This window comes from Salvia hispanica, chromosome 2 (assembly GCF_029641045.1).
Source record: "Salvia hispanica isolate PSC_SH4W2 chromosome 2, Shi_PSC_v1, whole genome shotgun sequence".
Taxonomy (NCBI): domain Eukaryota; kingdom Viridiplantae; phylum Streptophyta; class Magnoliopsida; order Lamiales; family Lamiaceae; genus Salvia; species Salvia hispanica.
This window is the reverse complement of record NC_142693.1, coordinates 24,816,430-24,837,245: the sequence shown is the minus strand read 5'-3', so window position 1 is coordinate 24,837,245 and position 20,816 is coordinate 24,816,430. Positions and strand designations below refer to the sequence as shown.

The 20,816-nt window shown below is 35.2% G+C and overlaps 2 protein-coding genes across 2 annotated transcripts; one reads left to right on the top strand and one right to left on the bottom strand.

Moving 5' to 3' along the window:
* Positions 1-608: 608 nt before the first annotated feature.
* LOC148931899 (protein FAR1-RELATED SEQUENCE 5-like) lies at positions 609-4,848 on the top strand. The gene is made up of 5 exons (XM_089064936.1): positions 609-804; positions 2,150-2,882; positions 3,349-3,712; positions 3,850-3,935; positions 4,101-4,848. The coding sequence occupies exons 1-5, from the start codon at positions 609-611 to the stop codon at positions 4,846-4,848; spliced, it is 2,127 nt and encodes a 708-aa protein (XP_088921062.1).
* A 622-nt stretch (positions 4,849-5,470) lies between these two features.
* On the bottom strand, positions 5,471-20,247 carry LOC148931898 (uncharacterized). Its single transcript, XM_089064379.1, has 10 exons — positions 20,167-20,247; positions 19,998-20,081; positions 18,249-18,383; positions 17,957-18,123; positions 17,690-17,870; positions 17,498-17,620; positions 17,125-17,201; positions 5,938-6,004; positions 5,656-5,850; positions 5,471-5,617 (listed from the first exon to the last, which is right to left on the bottom strand). Exons 1-10 carry the CDS (start codon positions 20,245-20,247, stop codon positions 5,471-5,473), a joined length of 1,257 nt encoding a protein of 418 aa, XP_088920505.1.
* Positions 20,248-20,816: the final 569 nt, after the last annotated feature.

Here is a 20,816-nt window from a genome sequence, read left to right as displayed (position 1 = left end):
ATAATGAAGTAAAATGGGCTTGTAATGAAGCCGAAAAACTTTTCACAGCAGCACATCTCATCAAAAAAACTAGATCTAATGGCCCAGATTTGGTCTCTAGTTCGGCCCTTAAAATTGGTTCGACATTGATCACAACTCTACAGAGTTGTGATCAATGTCGAAGCATTCTTAAGGGCCGAACTAGAGACCAAATTAGGGCCTTCCATTTTCTTAATCTTGTGGCTAGGGTTAATTTACAATTTATTTTTAATTTTATTCAATTAAAACTTGCTGAGGGGTATTTTAGGGAATTAATTTTTAACATGCAAAACCTATTCTCTTCATCTCAATCGCAATTCGTTGTTCTCCTTCGATTCTCCTTCGTTCAATTCTCGTTCAATTCACGATCTGCCATCCACGATCTTCAATCAAGTTCTTCAATTCGTCGATCGCGTTCAATTCTTCAATCAAGTTCTTCTACAATCTTCCTCAATCTTCCTTCCACGATTCTTCAATTCACGATCTTCCTTCTACAATTCTTCAATTCACGATCGCGTTTTACTTTAATTCACGATCTGCCTTTGATTTACCATCGCGTTTTGCTTCAATTTGGCAATATTCTAACTCTCATGGAGAATATCGACGGATTAGGATCTACATTAGCAAATTCCGCGGTTGAAGACGGATTGGGATCTACTTCAACTGGATCTACATCGATCAATGATGGATCGATTATGGATGATCTTACTAATCCAGGAGGATCTCTTTTTGATACGGATTCTGATTCAGATTTAGAGCCAGAATCAAATAATACCAAAGTTGAAGGTTCATGACTTTTTCCAATTGAGTAATGTGTTATTTTCGATGTTTTTCATGTTTGTAGTGTAATCATATTAATAATGAAGTAAATGGTCGGAAAAATGAGCTAAAAACTACGTTGCAACGTTGGAACGCTGATCCATGAGCTTAAAACTAATGAAGTAAAACAACTTTTTTTCATGTTTGTAGTGTATATGCGATTTGTACTCATGATGAACTACACTTTGGTTATCCTGAAGTAATAACAAGTAAAACTCAACTTTTGTTCTTGTTGAATATTAAATGCTGATATTATTGTAGTGTATATGCGATTTGTACTCATAATGAAGTAAAGTTAAGTTATCCTGAAGTAATAACCATTAAAACTGAACTTCTGTTCTTATTGAATATTAAATGCTGATATTATTGTAGTGTATATGCTGACTTGTTTGCACATTCAAATGAATTACATATTCTTTTTAATGAAGTAATAAATTGATAAGATGAAGTAATAAATTATGATAATGAAGTAATATCATTGATTTGTATATATAGTTAGGTTTATTACCAAAATGAAGTAATAAAACATGAGAATGAAGTAATAAACTGATAAGATTCTGTAATATAAATGATCTGTTTTCCTATTAACTATATCTAGTTAGTATGAAGTATTGAATTCATAAATGAAGTAATAAGTTATGATAGTGAAGTAATATAAACGATCTGTTTACACAGTAGGTTTTATTACTAAAATGAAGTAATAATTCATAATAATGAAGTAAATCACTTTTAAAATGAATTAAAAATATATTATAATGAAGTAACATCTTTAACTGATGTGTTGTTTGCACATTAAAGTATGCCATCAATTCGACTAAATTGTTGTTATAATGAAGTAAAGCTAAGTTATCCTGAAGTAATAACCATTAAAACTGAACTTCTGTTCTTATTGAATATTAAATGCTGATATTATTGTAGTGTATATGCTGACTTGTTTGCACATTAAAATGAACTACATATTCATTTTAATGAAGTAATAAATTGATAAGATGAAGTAATAAATTATGATAATGAAGTAATATCATTCATTTGTTTATACAATTAGGTTTTATTACTAAAATGAAGTAATAATTCATAATAATGAAGTAAATCACTGTTAAAATGAATTAATAAAATATTATAATGAAGTAACATCTTTAACTGATGTGTTGTTTGCACATTAAAGTATGCCATTAATTCGACTAAATTGTTGTTATAATGAAGTAATAAAACAGCTAAATGAACTAAACTGTTGTTATAATGAACTAAATGTGTAGACATAAATTATTTGTTTAAATTTTCAACTGACAGTAGTTTGCATGTTTTATATCAGTGTCATACCTACCCGACTGTCCATCCCAATTGAAGCCCTATGTAGGACAGATTTTTCCTAAACTTGATGATGCTACTGAGTTCTATAATAAGTATGCACGACATGTTGGGTTTGACACTCGTAGACATGGATCAAAGAAGGAGGGGGATTTTGTCACATGGTTATATGTTGTGTGCAGTAGAGAAGGCCAGAAGAAAAATAAAATGCAAGGGCATGAGTCAAAACACAGACGTTCTTCTAGGAAGTGTTTTTGCAAGTCTAAAATTGGGATTAAGTTTTGTAAGGGAATTGGTTATGTTGTCAAACAGTTTGAAGAAAAACATAATCATGATATGGTTGAGGGACGCCATAGGCGATTCATGAGTCTGAATCGCAACATTGATCTAATGCATCAGAAATTTATATTAGATTGTGCAAGTGCAAACATAGGTCCTACGTTGACTTTTAAGTTGCTGAATGAGGTTCTTGGTGGGATAGATTATGTTGGGTGTACGGTTGTAGAAGTTCGAAACTATAGGCGCGACTTGAGAGCATTTACTTGTGGGGTAGATGCACAGATGATACTTAATGAAATGAGCCGAAAGAAGGAGAATTGTCCGGCATTCACTTATGATTTTGAGGTGAACTCCAAAGATAGGCTCACTCGTCTTTTCTGGTGTGATCCTATTGCTAAGAAGAATTTCCATCTCTACGGTGATATAGTATCGTTTGACACAACCTATTCAACTAACAAGTATGAAGTATGTTGTTTATAGTAAAATGATTATTGATGTGATCAACTTGCATATGCATGAAACATTTACTTTAGATACTAGTAACTGTCAATAATGAATTAATAGTCTACTGGAATGAAGTGAGTGCATAATTATTTAGAATTCTTAGTTGAATGTAGTAAAACTTAGACAAGATGAAGTATTTACCAAACAGAATGAACTAATTTATAATGCTATTTATAGTAAAATGATTATTGATGTGATCAACTTGCATATACATGAAACATTTACTTTAGGTACTAGTAACTGTCAATAATGAATTAATAGTTTACTGGAATGAAGTGAGTGCATAATTATTTAGAATTCTTAGTTGAATGTAGTAAAACTCCGACAAAATGAAGTATTTACTAAACAGAATGAACTAACTTATAATTCATGTACTGCATAACATTTATTGAATCTTTTTGATGAATTGATTTAATGCAGGTACTGCGTGATATTTGCACCGTTCACAGGAAAAGACAACCATGGAAGACCTGTAACATTTGGTGCAGGCTTATTATCTAAGGAAAATGCCGATTCTTTCTCATGGTTGTTTGAACGTATTGTCAAATGCATGGGTTCTGCACCAAAATTGATCATTACTGATCAGGATTTGGGAATGAAGGTTGCTATGGAAAGAGTCCTTGTTGATACAAGTCATCGATGGTGCATGTGGCACACCATGTTTAAAGTTGTGGAAAAGTTAACAAAGAGTCAACTTGGCAATGAAGATTTGAAAAAGGAATTAAATAGTTGTGTTTGGTCTGAGTTGATAGAGCCTGAAGAATTTGAAGAATCTTGGAATAATGTAATGGAAAAATATGGGCTTAATGACAATGAGTGGTTTACCTCTATGTTTGACTCACGAAAATATTAGGTACGTATCCTCCTTTGGAAACATATTTTCTATCTGCTGAAGTATATTAGTTACTTGATGAACTACAGGTTCCTGCATATTTTAGGGATTTTCCAATGAGTTCACTGATAAAGACCACATCTATATCTGAATCTCAGAATATATTCTTCAAGAGGTACTCCAAGTCTCGATCTAATCTTGTTGAATTTCTTATGTATTACAACAATGCATTGGATGGTCAAAGGAGCAACAATAATAGGCTTGAATACTTGGATTTTAACACAATCCCAACTTTGAAAACAAATTCGGCTCTTGAGAAGCATGCATCAACAATTTACAGTGACAGTGGTTTCAAACTAATTCGAAGTGAGATTGAGGAAACAGTCGATAATGTCACCACGGTGACAGTGTCAACCGTTGGTGAGAATGAGATTTATGTGTTGAATGATAAGTTCTCAAAGAACTGGACAGTTTCATACTCAATTTCTTGTGATTCATATGCATGTGGTTGTAAGATGTTTGAGAGGCTTGGGCTCGTTTGCAGTCACATATTTTGGATCTTGAGAAACAAAAAATTGAAGTTAGTCCCTAATGAGTTACATGGAGGACGCTGGTTGAAATCTAAATTTGTCAAGCCTGTGCATTTTGGTTTTGATGATAATATTGAGTCATTTATTGCTGTGGATGAGACGAAGCAGGAATATAGTGATATGCATGCAGATTTTTATGATATCGTCCGGCTTATAGAGGGAGATGGTGATAAAATTCGTGCATTTAGACATATTATGGCTAAAGGGAAAAAAGAAGTACTTGGTGAGGGAAATGTATTGTCTATAAGTGAAAAGAGACAGATGATTGAGAATTTTTATGGCTCAGAAGTCCCTAGTGAAATAGAAGTTCATCCACCTGATGTTGTCAGCACCAAGGGTTCTGGTCGACGTCTTTCACGCCTTGAGAAAGAAATAAGAGAGTTGTCGAAGTCTGGAAGGAAATGTGGCAAATGTGGAGAGATTTGTTTGCATGATTCAAGGAATTGTGACAAGATACAGGAGTTGAAGAAGAAGAAAAAGAGGAAACAACAATGTTGATGCTTGTTGTTCTGTTCTCTAACAGTAGTTCTATTCCGTAGTTTATTACTTCAGTGGTATATGTTTTTTTCTTCAGTTTTTAAGTTCTGTACTTCAGAACATTAGTTTCTTATTTCATTTACACTTTGAATTTGAATTAGTTTAAACTTTTTGCAATCTTAAAGAGTATAGACTGAATTGTTTTTATAAAGGCTTATGTTATTCTTTATTGTGATATATATATATTTTTATGCTGAAAATATTTTATAATTTTATAGTTTAGCTTATTATGAAAACACATCATTAGCTTATTAATTGACATTAGGTTATTATATCATTTAATGGCTATATTTAGTTCATTTTTATCTTCAAATAACACAGCAGTTAAATTTAAAACATAAACCCATACAACGCAGTAAATAGATACTTCATAATAAAAGTCTGATACTTCATTATTATAGTTTTCCACTTCATTATTACAATTTATTACTTCATTCTACAAATTAACTACCCAATGAACTATATCTATTATTCAATGCGACATTTAAATCTAATATAGAACAATATTAAAAGGCGAAGTACTTTATTTTGAATTGCTCAAAACAGATCTATGTATATTTCAAAACTTAATCTGCTAAAATCTTTATTTTTTCTTTAAATATGCTGCAATCATTTTCTCAACATCTATTTCATGGCTATTTCTTTCCTTCTCATAGTATGCTGCTGTAACTTGTTTGTTGTTGAAGCTTGTATGGCTGTTATTTGCTAACATCAACGCTGAGCAATATTTGGCCCTCAAGCTCTGGAAAAAACACCTGAACTTGATTTTTTTAAGCCACAGTTCCAGCAACCTTCGCGCTCACCCTTGTATGTTTCCATGTGGCGCATTAGAAATACTCCACAGTCTTCAACATTTTCAGAAGTTCTCCATGGCATTTTGAATCTCTGTATTTTAGCATTGGATATTGTCTTGCACTGTTTGTGAAGACCAATGTTGGTGAGGAAGTGACAAAAATATGATCTCTGCATTTATAATAATATATATGTTAATTTTAGTTGTGTATCATATATAAGTGTAATAAAATTAAATAATATGTGAAGAATACAAACCAGCATCTCTGGAATGTCACTATAATTGGTTGTGAGATCATTGTCATCGCCATTTTCAGAGTTATCTTGTAACAGCCCGCCCTCCTAGGGTACAATAAATGCGGCGGCTGCTACCCAAAACCGACTCTAAAGAAGTAAACACAGGCTAGGGTTTCATTTAAAGAGTGTTGACCAAAAGATCAGAAAGAAGTATCAGAGTAATTAAAACAATAAATTAACCTAGGAGTTTAAAAGAAGAAGGAAGGTATCATAAATAACGATCAAAACATCTGAAGAGTACGACGAAATATCCAAGACTAAATCACAAGAAAAGGCTAAGACGTCAGACCGAAGGCAAGATGCAAAGGTTCCAAAAACAAATTCCAACATGTATCAAAATTTAGCGGAAGACGACCAAGAGAAAGAATAGCTATGTATGAAGACACAACTATGCTTGAAGTGTTGGAACATATATACTAAAAAGCATTTTTCGAGTTTTTGAATTTGATAAATTGCTTGTATATTGTAAACACTCTTCATTTAATGAGAATAATAAATGTTCATTTAATGAGAATAATAAATGTTTTCTTCACACTGTGTATTTTACTTTAATGGGTATTGACCGTATTTAATTATATATTAAATTATATAATTAAAACGCCGGAAAGTAAAATCAGTCTAAGTCTTCTACATTGAAGGTTGGGTCGTGGAACAGGTCATCACAGTAGGTGGCCCAACCGGTACCTTGTAGAAGTAAAACTTTTTCACAACCTAGATAGGCTTTGGCTACCTATCGTGAAAGGTTGCAGTGTCCATCCGAAAGTCGTCTTTACCTTGAGAATGACTAGTGACACTGGTGTGGTATAGCATTGAATGGATCTAAAGTATAGACACGTCTTTGTTGCTATCTACTGTAAGACGATGTCTTGGAGATTTAATATTTCCTAATCTTTGTAATAATATAGGACACACGTTATTTAATCATACGCTGCTTTGACTTATCAATAGGTGCGGGTTTTTCGTAACCCAATATTCCTGATATCTTGGGTAGTAGTAATTAATAACTAGAATGGTGTCAGTTTTATTATTACATTGAATCGTGTGCCTGCGCGGTTTGACTATATCCCCAAGAGGTGTTCGAGAGAAGTTCTATTATTCGGAAACCCGGCCGGTTTGGATTTAATCCAAGAATAAATAGAAAAGGAAAAGTATATTTTTAATATACATCTCGTACTAGACAAACTCTTGGAAATAAAGATATTAATTAATTTAAAGTCTATAGCAGACTACAAATTAATTAATGGATATAGAAAGTCTTAGACACGGGAAATAATATATTAAAGAGGTTAACCCGGATTGCTTGTAATCACGGATTGGATGGGCGGTCAATATTTCTTCTATAGTGGCACAAGAAATATTCCATTGGCCTTATATTAAATTATGGGTTATAATTTAATTAGTAAAGAAGGTCCAATTGGGGAGGCCCAATCCAAGCCCCATAGATCCCTAACCTAGCCCATCATAAACTCTATAAATAAGAATGTAAGGAGGAGACACATAAGTAATCACAAACCCTAGCCTCCACACTTGGCTTTCTTGTCTTCTCCTTCAAGATTCTTAAAATTTCTAAGAGATTCCTCCCACAAGGAATTTAGATCTATAGAGTTAAGGGTCATAGGTTAGAAGATCTTTGGTCTTGCATTCACAATCAAGCTTCAAGATCTACACGTGGAGAAGTAGCAAGCCACTTCGATTCTTTGGAGAATCATTGTTGTAAGTATTCAACAACATAATTTAAATTAAATTATGTGATTAATTGCGCAATTATATGTCTCTACATGTTCAAGCATGAAATTGAATCGACCCACATAATCACCTAAATAGATTCTTTTGTGGATTTATTTAATTTGCAATTTCCGCTGCGATTATCCCCAACAACTGGTATCAGAGCCAGGCTTTTAGGCTCTGATTATGTGGGTTTAATCTTGTTTTTTCAAAATTACATGGATCAATGAAGAATATTTTAGATCTATAAGTGAATACTCTAGATCGGCTAAAGATCATTCTAGATCTATGAATTTTATTCAAGATTGATGAAGAATGTCTTGATCTACAAAAGAGTACTCCAAGATCTTTAGAGCATATTCTAGATCTATTTTATATAGTTGTTAAATGGAATATTCTAGATCTATAAGAGTATTCTTGATTAAGAATATTGTAGATCTATGATAGTTTATTCTTGATCTATGTTTATTGTGTTCTACGTGTGTAGATCTACATGTTTGAAAAATGTGATGGATGATTGTTTTCATGCTTGCAATATTGCGTGATTGTTGAATCTTGTTGTTCTTCGTTTTATTGTAAACCCACGGGGGTTGACCGTGGTAGATTAGGTTTTGTTTTTCCCTTGTATATTTCTTTTGTAAACAAATGTAATAGTTAGAATACAAAGAAATGTAATACGATGGAGAAAAACAAGACGAAGACGAAGCCGGCGAGGAGAAGGCCTGGGCGGCGGCCGAAACCCTAGCGGGCTCGGCCGCACGCAGATCTGGTCGGCGGCAAATGGCGGCGGCGGCAGGAGGAGAGGCGGCGGCAGCGGCGGCAGCGCCGCATCGGCGGCTCCAGGCTGGCGGCGTCGGCTGCGGCTGGGCAGGGGCGGACGGCGGCCAGGCGGGCAGCGGCTAGGCGGGCGGCGGCCGTGCAGGCAGCTTCGGCGGCGGCTGGAAACCCTAGGGTTTTCAGCCACATGCAGATCGAGGCGGCGGCGCGGTGGCTGGCGGCAGCAGCGGCGGCTGCAGTTCCCGGAGCTTGCTCGGCGCGGCAAGTCAGCCCGATGAAGACGGCGGCGGCACGGATCCCTAGAAGGCGGCGGCGGCTAGTTGTTTTTATTTTAGGGCAAAACCCTAATTAGGGTTTTAGATGGCCCGTTTAATAGGCAAGGCCCAATGTGTGGTCTTGACCTAATTTTTTATACCCTAGATATTTGTTTTATTCAAATGGGGTATATATATTTTATTTAATCCTTTTTATCCGGAGTACCATGGTTCATGGAAAGGATAAATTGTGATTTATTTTAATTATTTGGTTTTAGACACTTAGTGGTTTAAAATCAAATGATTTATTTGGTTATGTGTGATGTGACAAAGTGTGCAAATTTATTTGCCTATGTGATTTACATCTTATGTGAGTTAAATAATTATTTGCTTGCATGATAATCAAATGAAAACCTTTTTAACAAAAAATGACTAAGCGATAATTACGAACAGTCATGTTGTATATGGTCTCCATAAATGGTATTCAAATGTGAAGTAAATTATATAACATTTCGACCTTTCTTTAGAGGAGTTATGTTATTAGTAATATTTACAGCTTTCATAAGATTTGAATAACTAAAATGGTTCTTTTAAATGAAAGGCATGTTTCTGAAGGAATATTGAATCCAGTGGGAGCGATATTATCACGAAATGAGCATTATTTAAAAGATGTTAACCATGGTCTTAGAATCTTGTTGAGTGGCGTGCGACCTTTCTTTAGAGGAGTATTCAAAGCAAGATAAGATTCTTGAGGACTAGAATTATGGTACTAGCTTAGGCAATATTAGGCAGCCATGCCATTCTTATGGTCTCTGGACTATCTGTCGGTATTGTGACCAAGAATTTTTTTTTTAAATCTAAATAATCCATGACATCCTTTTGGTGCTTGTTTATTTAGCGTTTTAATAGCATATGTGATTTTCGAATGTTTTATGTTTATACATTCCTTTATCATGTATGGTTGTGTGATGGATACCTTTTATTTTTCTCAGTCAATATCAATTATGTCGCTCAATCCATTATCTGTGATCTTGAAAGAAAACAAACTCGAGGGGCCTAACTATGTAGACTGGAAATGTAATTTGGACATTGTCCTTATCGCTGATGATTATAAGTTTGTGCTTGAAACCGATTGCCCTGCAAAACCTGCTGATAATGCTTCTGCGGAAGATAAGGCCGTGTACAATAAGTGGATTAAGGCAAATGAGATGGCGAAGTGCTATATTTTGGCTTCTATGTCAAATGTGCTTCAACATCAGCATCATTCCTACGAATCCGCTTATGAGATCATGGACAACCTTCGATCTCTTTTTGGGACTCAGAGTCGATCTGCTAGATCTCTAGCGATTAGGAGTCTCATGAATAAGACGATGAAGGAGGGCACGCCAGTCAGGGACCATGTCCTTGAAATGATGCGCCATCTCAATCAAATTGAGGTCTTGGGAGGATCGATTGATCCAGATTCTCAGGTGGACATAATACTCCAAAGTCTTCCGGCAAGCTTTCAACAGTTTAAAGTCAACTATGAGATGACTAAGCAAGACCTTAACTTGGCTGAGCTTCTAACTGAGCTTCAAAACGCTGAAGGCATTTATGCCCAAGCCAAGCAAGCTATGTTGGTTGACCGCGCCTCCAGTTCCAAAGTCACTAGACCTAGGAAGGATGGCAAGGCGGAGCAGGCTGCCAAGGGATTGAAGGCAAGGAAGGGCAAGAAGAAGGTTAAAGCAAGAAAAACTGGAAAGTGTTTCAAGTGTGGTGAAAAGGGACATTGGAAGCCTGATTGCCCCAAGAAGGGTAAAGGTCAAAATGGTCAAGGTAAACACCAAGCTCATGTTCTTGAAACTTACTTAGCAACTGTTTCTACCCATCAATGGGTAGTAGATACGGGAGCAACTGATCATGTGTGTTTCGATCCCGCTTTGTTGCAGGATTCAAGGAAACTAAGTGAAGGGGAGATCATTGTCCATCTGGGGGATGCTACTAGAGTGGGAGCGATTGCAGTGGGAGATGTTTATATTCGCTTTTCTAGTAGTAGAGTTTTGGTATTAAACAATGTTTTATTGATACCTTCGTTTAGAAGGAACTTGATTTCTGTTTCTAAACTGGTTTTTGACGGATATTCTATTTCTTTCAATGATGCTTGCATTATAAGGAGAGATGATTATTTTATCTGTCAAGGTATCATGGATAATAACTTGTATACTATACGCTCTACGCATCAAGTTGTTGAGTCGAATAACATATCTGTTTCTCGCAAGAGAAAGACTTCACCACATGACATGAATGATATGTACTTATGGCATCTAAGGCTTGGGCATGCCAATCCGAGAAGGATCCAAAAGTTGGTGAGCCTTGGCTCAATTGAGGGACTAAGCTTAGACCCTTTTCCAACTTGCGAATCCTGCTTGGAAGGCAAGATGACCAAAAAGATCCTTTAAGATCAAAGGAAATAGAGCCAAGAAAGTACTAGATCTCATTCACTCGGATGTGTGTGGTCCATTCCAAATTCAAACTAGGGGAGGCTATGTATATTTCATCACCTTTATTGATGATTATTCAAGACTAGCCCAAGTCTATTTGATGCAACGCAAATCAGAATCTTTTGAAAAATTCAAACGATTCAAGGCATTTGCAGAAACGCGTCATAGTAAGACTATAAAAGCCTTACGATCTGATCGAGGAGGCGAGTATCTTAGTGATGAATTTTTGGGCTACTTAGCGGAAGCTGGGATTGAATCCCAACTGACTGCGCCTGGCACTCCTCAACAAAATGGAGTTGCGGAAAGGAGAAATCGAACATTTCTTGAAATGGTTCAATCAATGATGTGTTATGCTCAGTTGCCAAAATTCCTTTGGTGGTTTGCGCTAGAAACAGCGTGTTACACCCACAATAACTTACCTACAAAGTCAGCGCCCAAAACACCTCATGAGTTGTGGACTGGGCGTAAGCCCAACCTAGAACATCTCAAGATATGGGGTTGTCCGGCGCATGTGCTACTTAAAGATCGCACAGAGGTATGTTTGTTTGTGGGATATGCCAAAGGAACAAAAGGCTATGAATTCTATAGTCCTCAAGACAACAAAGTATTTGTAAGCACAAATGCAAAGTTCTTGGAAGAGGAGTATATTAAGAATAAAAAACCCAGAAGTGTAATCACTCTTGAAGAAATGAGAGATGATGACGTTCCAATTACACAAGAGAAAACTCCACAAGAAAATATTGCACCACGTAATACAACTTCTTCTGCTCCTACGATTGTAGAGCCTCGTCGTAGTGGGAGGGTTTCAAAAGAACCGGAAAGGTGGATTGGTCTGGGAGAGTCTTCAGACTCAGCTTCCGGACATCTAGAACCTGACCCCTGGAACTACAAAGAAGCAATAAATGATTTGGATAGTCTCAATTGGATTGATGCAATGGATTCCGAATTACAATCAATGGAGGATAAGGACGTTTACGACCTTGAAAACCTACCCGAAGGCTGCATTGCCATTGGGAGTAAGTGGGTATTCAAGCGTAAACGAGGTCCGGATGGGAAAGTTAAATTGTTCAAAGCTAGATTAGTGGCAAAGGGTTATACCCAAAGAGAAGGCATCGATTATGATGAGACCTTCTCACCCGTCGCTATGCTTAAATCAATTCGGATTCTCCTATCCATCGCAGCCTACATGGACTGGGAAGTTTGGCAAATGGATGTCAAGACCGCCTTCTTGCATGGTAGTCTTGAGGAAACCATTTACATGAAACAACCCGAGGGCTATGAAATTAAGGGCAAGGAGCACATGGTGTGGAAGCTTAAAAGATCCATTTATGGACTCAAGCAAGCATCCAGAGCATGGAACATGTGGTTCGATAAAACTGTTAAATCATTTGGTTTTGATCAGTGCCCAGAAGAGAGTTGCGTATATAAGAAAGTTGAAGGTGCGAATGTGGTGTTCTTGGTACTTTACGTGGATGACATCTTACTAATTGGTAACAATAATAAGATGTTGTCGTCCGTAAGAAACTGGTTGTCTACCCAGTTTGAGATGAAGGACTTGGGAGATGCGGGACACATTCTAGGAATCAAAGTGATCAGAGATCACAAGAAAAGAATGTTGTGCTTGTCTCAAGAATCCTACATCGATACTGTACTACAACGTTTTAGCATGGAAAATCTCAGACATGGAATTCATCTATCAAAGGAGATGTGTCCTACGACACATACAGAGATAGAGGACATGAAAAAGGTTCCATATGCCTCGGCAGTTGGAAGTCTCATGTATGCTATGTTGTGTACACGACCTGATATATGTTTTGCCGTAGGCATGGTGGCTAGGTATTAGTCGAACCCTGGCCAAGGACATTGGACTGCAGTAAAGAATATACTCAAGTACCTGAAGAGGACTAAAGAGTATGTTCTAGTTTACAAGGCATCTGATCTATGTCCGATGGGGTACACGGATTCAGATTTTCAATCTGATCGTGATTCGAGGAAGTCTACCTCTGGTTAGGTGTTCACCTTGGGAGGTGGAGCCGTTATATGGAAGAGTGCAAAGCAGAAATGCATTGCAGACTCAACCATGGAAGCCGAGTATGTAGATGCTTCTGAAGCTGCAAAAGAGGCTGTATGGCTCAAGAACTTCCTAAAGGAGTTGGGTGTGATTCAGAGTTTGCCCAAGAGCATCACGGTATATTGTGATAACTCTGGAGCTGTTGCAAACTCAAAGGAACCACGATCCCATAAGGCAAGCAAACACATTGAGAGGAAGTACCATATCATTCGGGAGATTGTACAGAGAGGTGACATACAAGTAGTCAAGATTGCAACAGAAAACAACCTTGCTGATCCTTTCACGAAAGCCCTCTCGGGTGGGACGTTTGATCGTCATATGGAAGGGATAGGTGTTAGATGCATTAAAGACTCAGACCTGCTTTCTCTATAAGTGGGAGAAATTGAAGAAAATTGACAGTAGTATACTCGAAAGCATGTTTTGAGTATAAGTGGGAGATTGTTGGAACATATATACTAAAAAGCATTTTTCGAGTTTTTGAATTTGATAAATTGCTTGTATATTGTAAACACTCTTCATTTAATGAGAATAATAAATGTTTTCTTCACATTGTGTATTTTACTTTAATGGGTATTGACCGTATTTAATTATATATTAAATTATATAATTAAAACGCCGGAAAGTAAAATCAGTCTAAGTCTTCTACATTGAAGGTTGGGTCGTGGAACAGGTCATCACAGTAGGTGGCCCAACCGGTACCTTGTAGAAGTAAAACTTTTTCACAACCTAGATAGGCTTTGGCTACCTATCGTGAAAGGTTGCTGTGTCCATCTGAAAGTCGTCTTTACCTTGAGAATGACTAGTGATACTGGTGTGGTATAGCATTGAATGGATCTAAAGTATAGACACGTCTTTGTTGCTATCTACTGTAAGACGATGTCTTGGAGATTTAATATTTCCTAATCTTTGTAATAATATAGGACACACGTTATTTAATCATACGCTGCTTTGACTTATCAATAGGTGTCAGTTTTATTATTACATTGAATCGTGTGCCTGCGCGGTTTGACTATATCCCCAAGAGGTGTTCGAGAGAAGTTCTATTATTCGGAAACCCGGCCGATTTGGATTTAATCCAAGAATAAATAGAAAAGGAAAAGTATATTTTTAATATACATCTCGTACTAGACAAACTCTTGGAAATAAAGATATTAATTAATTTAAAGTCTATAGCAGACTACAAATTAATTAATGGATATAGAAAGTCTTAGACACGGGAAATAATATATTAAAAAGGTTAACCCGGATTGCTTGTAATCACGGATTGGATGGGCGGTCAATATTTCTTCTATAGTGGCACAAGAAATATTCCATTGGCCTTATATTAAATTATGGGTTATAATTTAATTAGTAAAGAAGGTCCAATTGGGGAGGCCCAATCCAAGCCCCATAGATCCCCATCCTAGCCCATCATAAACTCTATAAATAAGAATGTAAGGAGGAGACACATAAGTAATCACAAACCCTAGCCTCCACACTTGGCTTTCTTGTCTTCTCCTTCAAGATTCTTAAAATTTCTAAGAGATTCCTCCCACAAGGAATTTAGATCTATAGAGTTAAGGGTCATAGGTTAGAAGATCTTTGGTCTTGCATTCACAATCAAGCTTCAAGATCTACACGTGGAGAAGTAGCAAGCCACTTCGATTCTTTGGAGAATCATTGTTGTAAGTATTCAACAACATAATTTAAATTAAATTATGTGATTAATTGCGCAATTATATGTCTCTACATGTTCAAGCATGAAATTGAATCGACCCACATAATCACCTAAATAGATTCTTTTGTGGATTTATTTAATTTGCAATTTCCGCTGCGATTATCCCCAACATGAAGTTCATAACCACCATCTTAATTAATTAACAAGCTCAACACCCGCCACCACTCGCCATCGTTCAACCTGCACATAAGGAAAACACATGCAGGGCTGAGTATTTTGAAATACTCAGTGAGCTCATTGCCAAAACGTTTTATAAGTTATGCCACCCTTACCAAGTGAACTCAAGTTTTAAGCAGTTAAAAGAGAAATATCACGAGTATCACAAAATATGTTTTCATAGACTGGCCAGTCAAAATAATCCCCCATTTTCTCATCAAAATCACAATCATTCCATGGTGCAACAAAAGTGTGGCCACACTTTTCGCCCACGAGACCGGCCGACTAGCAAGGACGGCTCCCGATCCCATCGTGTACACAGCCTGGCAGGGCTTGCGGCCCATACTCAGACACGAATTCGTATAAGTATATCAAATATCACATTAAAACAAACAGAGGCATGGCATAACAGTTAAACCACCCTTATAACACCAAACAACACTTTGATAAAATAATAGAGAGTTTTTAGAGTAAACCCACCTCGACTGCTTAGTTTTCAAGTAGTTTCGCTTTTCCGTTATCCGGCTTCGCAACCAAAGTTTCACCTTTTAATCACATAGGCACATATCACAAATTATGTTCAATACTACTCTTACTCATGCATGTCTCTAAACTCCTTTTTCCTTTTCCATTGATTTATCATTACTAATTAATCAAGATCATGTTTATCACACAAGAATATTTAACCATCAAACACACTCTTCACAACACAACACACACACACCACACGACACACGCACACACGCACACACGCCACACACGCCACACACACACACATGAACATATTCCCACATCACTTTTATCCCACTTTCACTCAACTAAGATGCATGAGGGTTCAAGAAGACCGATTAATCGGTTAGAAAGAAGAAAAAGAAGAAGTAGAAGAAGAATAAGAAGAACTCATAAACAAAATACCTTTTTAGAGAAAATCAATCGGTAGAAACAAAGTAGAGACTTGGTTCTTCAAGAATCTTGGTGTTCAAACTCTAAATTCTTCTCAAAGGATGACAAAATATTGGTGTGTGGAAGAAGAAAAATTGGAGAGAGTGAGGAATGGTGGGGGCCGAAAATTTGGGGTCTAGGGTTGGGGTCTTCTCTTATTTATAGTGCTCAACAAGATCTTTAGGTAATTAGAATAGAATATTTGGTAAGATTTTATTTTACACAATAATTAAAATAATATTGTGAAGTAGAGAAGAAGAATTAACAAAAATAGATCCTAGGGCAAATCTCCCTAGTTTTTCAAAAATTAGGCTCTCAAAATAGCCAAGGCTTTGTTTTGGTATATTTTACGGAGTAGAATAAAATATCACAGAGCAAAATAAAAAAATAAGGATTCTCCCAACTTGGGATGGAAATAGGTGTCCCTATGCCTATTTAAATAAGGCATGGATTTTTAAATATTGCCTAGAATAAGGTAAGGCAAGATCTCTTGAAGTATGGAAAGATTTGGTAGAATAATTAAATTCTAGGTATGGAAGGAAATCAAGTAAGGGATTAACTAAAATAAAATAATTCCTTCCTTCCCACAATAGGTGATTTTCGAAAATCACCAAGAAACAAAGGGGCTCGATTTTCTCTCTTCAAAAGGAAATATTTGGGTCTTGGATTTAATTTGGATAAATATCCCAAGAATTTAATTAAATCCGGAAAAATAGAGTTTCTTCTTCAAAAATTCAAGGGGGTCGAAAATCTCAAGAATTAGGGTGACAAGCATTTATGGAAATTTTCTCTAATATTCTCACTCACCCTTAGATAATTAATTTACCACATAAATCTCATAATTTAATAAATCACACGCCACATCATAAAATCAATAAGTTTGACTTTTCAAACTTTCAACGCAAACCCTAGACTCAACTCGGCCATAGCATCACGTGCAATAAATGCATTCACGACTCCACGTCATCACTAATAAATTCTAGGGCTCTAAAACTAGGGTTCTAAATTCCGAGATGTTACATATCTAGTACAAAAATTCCATTTATTTTGAAGCAAAAGCAAATACCATAATAATGCTCATTCGCACATATGGGGAAAAAGACCTATGTAATGAAGTAAAAGATCACACGAATGAAGTAAAAGACTGGGAGAATGAAGTATTGTTAAATATCTGAAGAATATGAAAAAACACAGCAGTTTAGTTTATTTCTAAAACCCTAAACTCATACAAAATAGTAAATAGATAGTTCATATTTAGAGTGTATTACTTCACTATTAAGATTTATTACTTCATTTTTCCAATTAATTACTTCATAGGTTTATACAATATAGCTTTAACCTCATTTTTTTAAATTAATACATCATAAAAAATTAAGATGCAGCAGAATGATGCTTGTACCATGTCCACATGTTCCCATTTGAAATTTGGTATTTCCTTCAACTCTCTATCCAAGTTGCTGCAGAAGTTTGTAATGATTTTGCTGACATAAATGTTTTGAGGCTTTGTAACAATTGTATACAACTGTATATTAACATAGTTAGGATTTTCACAACAATTAATATTATTTAAATTTAAATAATATGTACTTACACATGGATAAGTGGTGAAAAATAGGCGTCTTGATGAGTACAGTGATCTGAATTCTTCCATATTGTTGAGGTAGGAAGCCCATGCATCTATAACGCCAACCACAATTAATTCCCTAGGTATCAAGGAACACATTTCCATCTTTGTAACTTTTACAACGTCATCGTCATAAACAAGTTCAAGTCTGCATATTTTTTAATATATGTTAGAATTTCACATACCAGTAAAAATAATGTGATACACTGTTAGAAAACAATTTAGAAATCATACTTTTCTGTTTTATGTGTTGTAAGAATCCAGTAATATGATTCTTTTTCATCTTTACTGAGCTTGTTTGTAATCTTAACTGGTCGTTCATTGAATGGAGATCTCAATGCATGAGACGCAGTTTTCTCATTTCTAGTACGTACATCCATTCGTTCCTTCAAAGTTTTGATCTATTGTATACAATAAATAAATCAATTATTATAGCTTCCAGTAAACAATGAGCTCAGTTGACACTTGCTTACCAACCAATTAATGGATGCAATAATTAATGAAATAAATAAATCAATTATTATACCTTATTGGCATTGTAAACAATGAGCTCAGTTGACACTGGCTTACCAACCAAACCACTTTCCATGAAATCATCATCCATGTCTATATCCTTATAAGCATTCAACACCGACTCAATTTCCGCATCCACATTAATATTCTACATAATAAAATAAATTGAAAATATAATGAAGTACAAAGTATGCACTGTTGTTTGATATTCATAAACATAGATTAATAAAGAAAAAGGATCATTTCAATAGTTTTATGTTGTGTGTAGAGGGATAAATATTTTTAATTATGTAACTTATATTTGTACCTTGGTTCCATCGTCTTTATGAAATCTCACATTGGATCTATGCTGATCAACACACGGTGTATTCAAATTCTGGTAGTGGTTCAGAAAATGATCCATTTTAGGGACAATATACTTCATTATTTAAGATGTATACTTCTAAAATTGTTATTTTACCTTCTCCGTTAGATTAACTCTTAAGTTTTCCATAAGTCTAGCATCAACACTGAAGTTTGATGGGTGTGTAACATCTGCCATTTGTACATTAAGACCCTGCCAGTAGTATTATATAAAAAATAGTTCATTAAGTATGACAGTTACTTCATCATACTGAAATATTACTTCAAACAGAGTTAATAAAATGCAAGGTAGAAAATAGTTCATTCAGTACGACAATTACTTCATAATAACGAAATATTACTTCAAATAGAGTTAATAAAATGCAAGCTAACACTAAACTTTGATGGCTGTGTAACATCTGCCATTTGTATACTAAGATACTGTAAGTAGAATAACATGACAAAATACTTCATTAAATAAGATAGTTAATTCATAATGAACTGGATCTTCTACATAATGAACCAAATTATTAACATAATGAAGTAAAAAGTATTCAGTTATTGTTAGGTTTGATATTTGTAAACATGGATCAAACAAGTAAAGGGATCATGTCACATGGTTGTATGTTGTGTGTAGTAGGGTGATAAAGATTTTTAATCATGTAACTTAGATTTATACCTTGGTACCGTCATCCTTTGGCTCATCATCTATATGCAATCTCACATTTGATCCATGTTGAACAACACATAATATATTCAAATCCTGGTATTGATTTAGAAAATTATTCATTATATTATTCATTCCAAGTACAAGCTATTTCATTGTTTTAGGTGTATACTTCTAAAAGTTCAGATTTTACCTTCTCCATTATATTAGCTTTTTAGTTATCCATAAGGCCTGCGTCAAAATTGAAGTTTGATGGCAATGTAACATCTGCCATTTGTACATTAAGACCCTGCCAGTAGTATTATATAAAAAATAGTTCATTCAGTATGACAGTTACTTCATCATACTGAAATATTACTTCAAACAGAGTTAATAAAATGCAAGGTAGAAAATAGTCCATTCAGTACGACAATTACTTCATAATAATGAAATATTACTTCAAATAGAGTTAATAAAAGGAAAGGTAACACTGAACTTTGATGGCTGTGTAACATCTGCAATTTGTATACTAAGATACTGGAAGTAGAATAACATAACAAAATACTTCATTAAATAAGATAGTTAATTCATAATGAACTTGATCTTCTACATAATGAATCAAATTATTAATATAATGAAGTAAAAAAATTTCAGTGCTTGTTAGGTTTGACATTTGTAAACATGGATCAAACAAGTAAAGGGATCATGTCACATTGTTGTATGTTGTGTGTAGTAGGGTAATAAAGATTTTTAATCATGTATTTAGATTTATACCTTGGTTCCATCATCCTTTGGCTCATCATCTATATGCAATCTCACATTTGATCCATGTTGAACAACACATAATGTATTCAAATCCTGGTATTGATTTAGAAAATTATTTATTCCAAGGACAAGCTATTTCATTATTTGAGATGTATACTTATGAAAATTCAGATTTTACTTTCTCCATTATATTAGCATTTAAGTTATCCATAAGGCCTGCGTCAGCACTGAAGTTTGATGGCAATGTAACATCTGCCATTTGTACATTAAGACCCTGCCAGTAGTATTATATAACAAACAGTTCATTCAGTATGATAGTTACTTCATTATATTGAAATATTACTTCAAACTGAGTTAATAAAGGGCAAGGTAAAAAATAGTTCATTTAGTACGATATTTACTTCATTATACGGAAATATTACTTCAAATAGACTTAATAAAAAGCAAGGTAATATTTTACCTTATTCACATCATCTACAGGCATGAATTGTACAGCCTCGAAGATATAGTTCCCGGGATATATGTCCCTTGACGGTGTATTATCAACCTGTCAATTAATAAACAGCAATACAAACAAAACCCAATGAACAACTGTTCTCCATTGCCTAAATACAACAAGTTAGTTCCAAAAACCATTTCATATTTTACAACAAAATAAGTTTAGTTCATCCCCAAATACAAATCAAAATAAGTCAGTTAGTTACATGTCATTGTTTATATGAATTACAACACAACAAAGTTCTCATACTACAACATCCAAGTTTTCAACCAAGAAGCCATTCATCCACTTACGTTCCTTCCACCAACCTCAAATCCTAAATCAAACGA

Excerpts from the sequence above, each read along its gene's own strand:
- LOC148931899 (XM_089064936.1), top strand. The coding sequence starts at position 609 with ATGGAGAATATCGACGGATTAGGATCTACATTAGCAAATTCCGCGGTT. Across the intron at positions 805-2,149 it reads AAATAATACCAAAGTTGAAG|TGTCATACCTACCCGACTGT; the intron begins GTTCATGACTTT and ends GTTTTATATCAG. Across the intron at positions 3,713-3,849 it reads TTGAAGAATCTTGGAATAAT|GTTCCTGCATATTTTAGGGA; the intron begins GTAATGGAAAAA and ends GATGAACTACAG.
- LOC148931898 (XM_089064379.1), bottom strand. The coding sequence starts at position 20,247 with ATGGCAGATGTTACATTGCCATCAAACTTCAGTGCTGACGCAGGCCTT. Across the intron at positions 20,082-20,166 it reads ATGCTAATATAATGGAGAAA|GATTTGAATACATTATGTGT; the intron begins GTAAAATCTGAA and ends AATCAATACCAG. Across the intron at positions 17,202-17,497 it reads AATGGGAACATGTGGACATG|GTCTTTTTCCCCATATGTGC; the intron begins GTACAAGCATCA and ends TTCATTACATAG.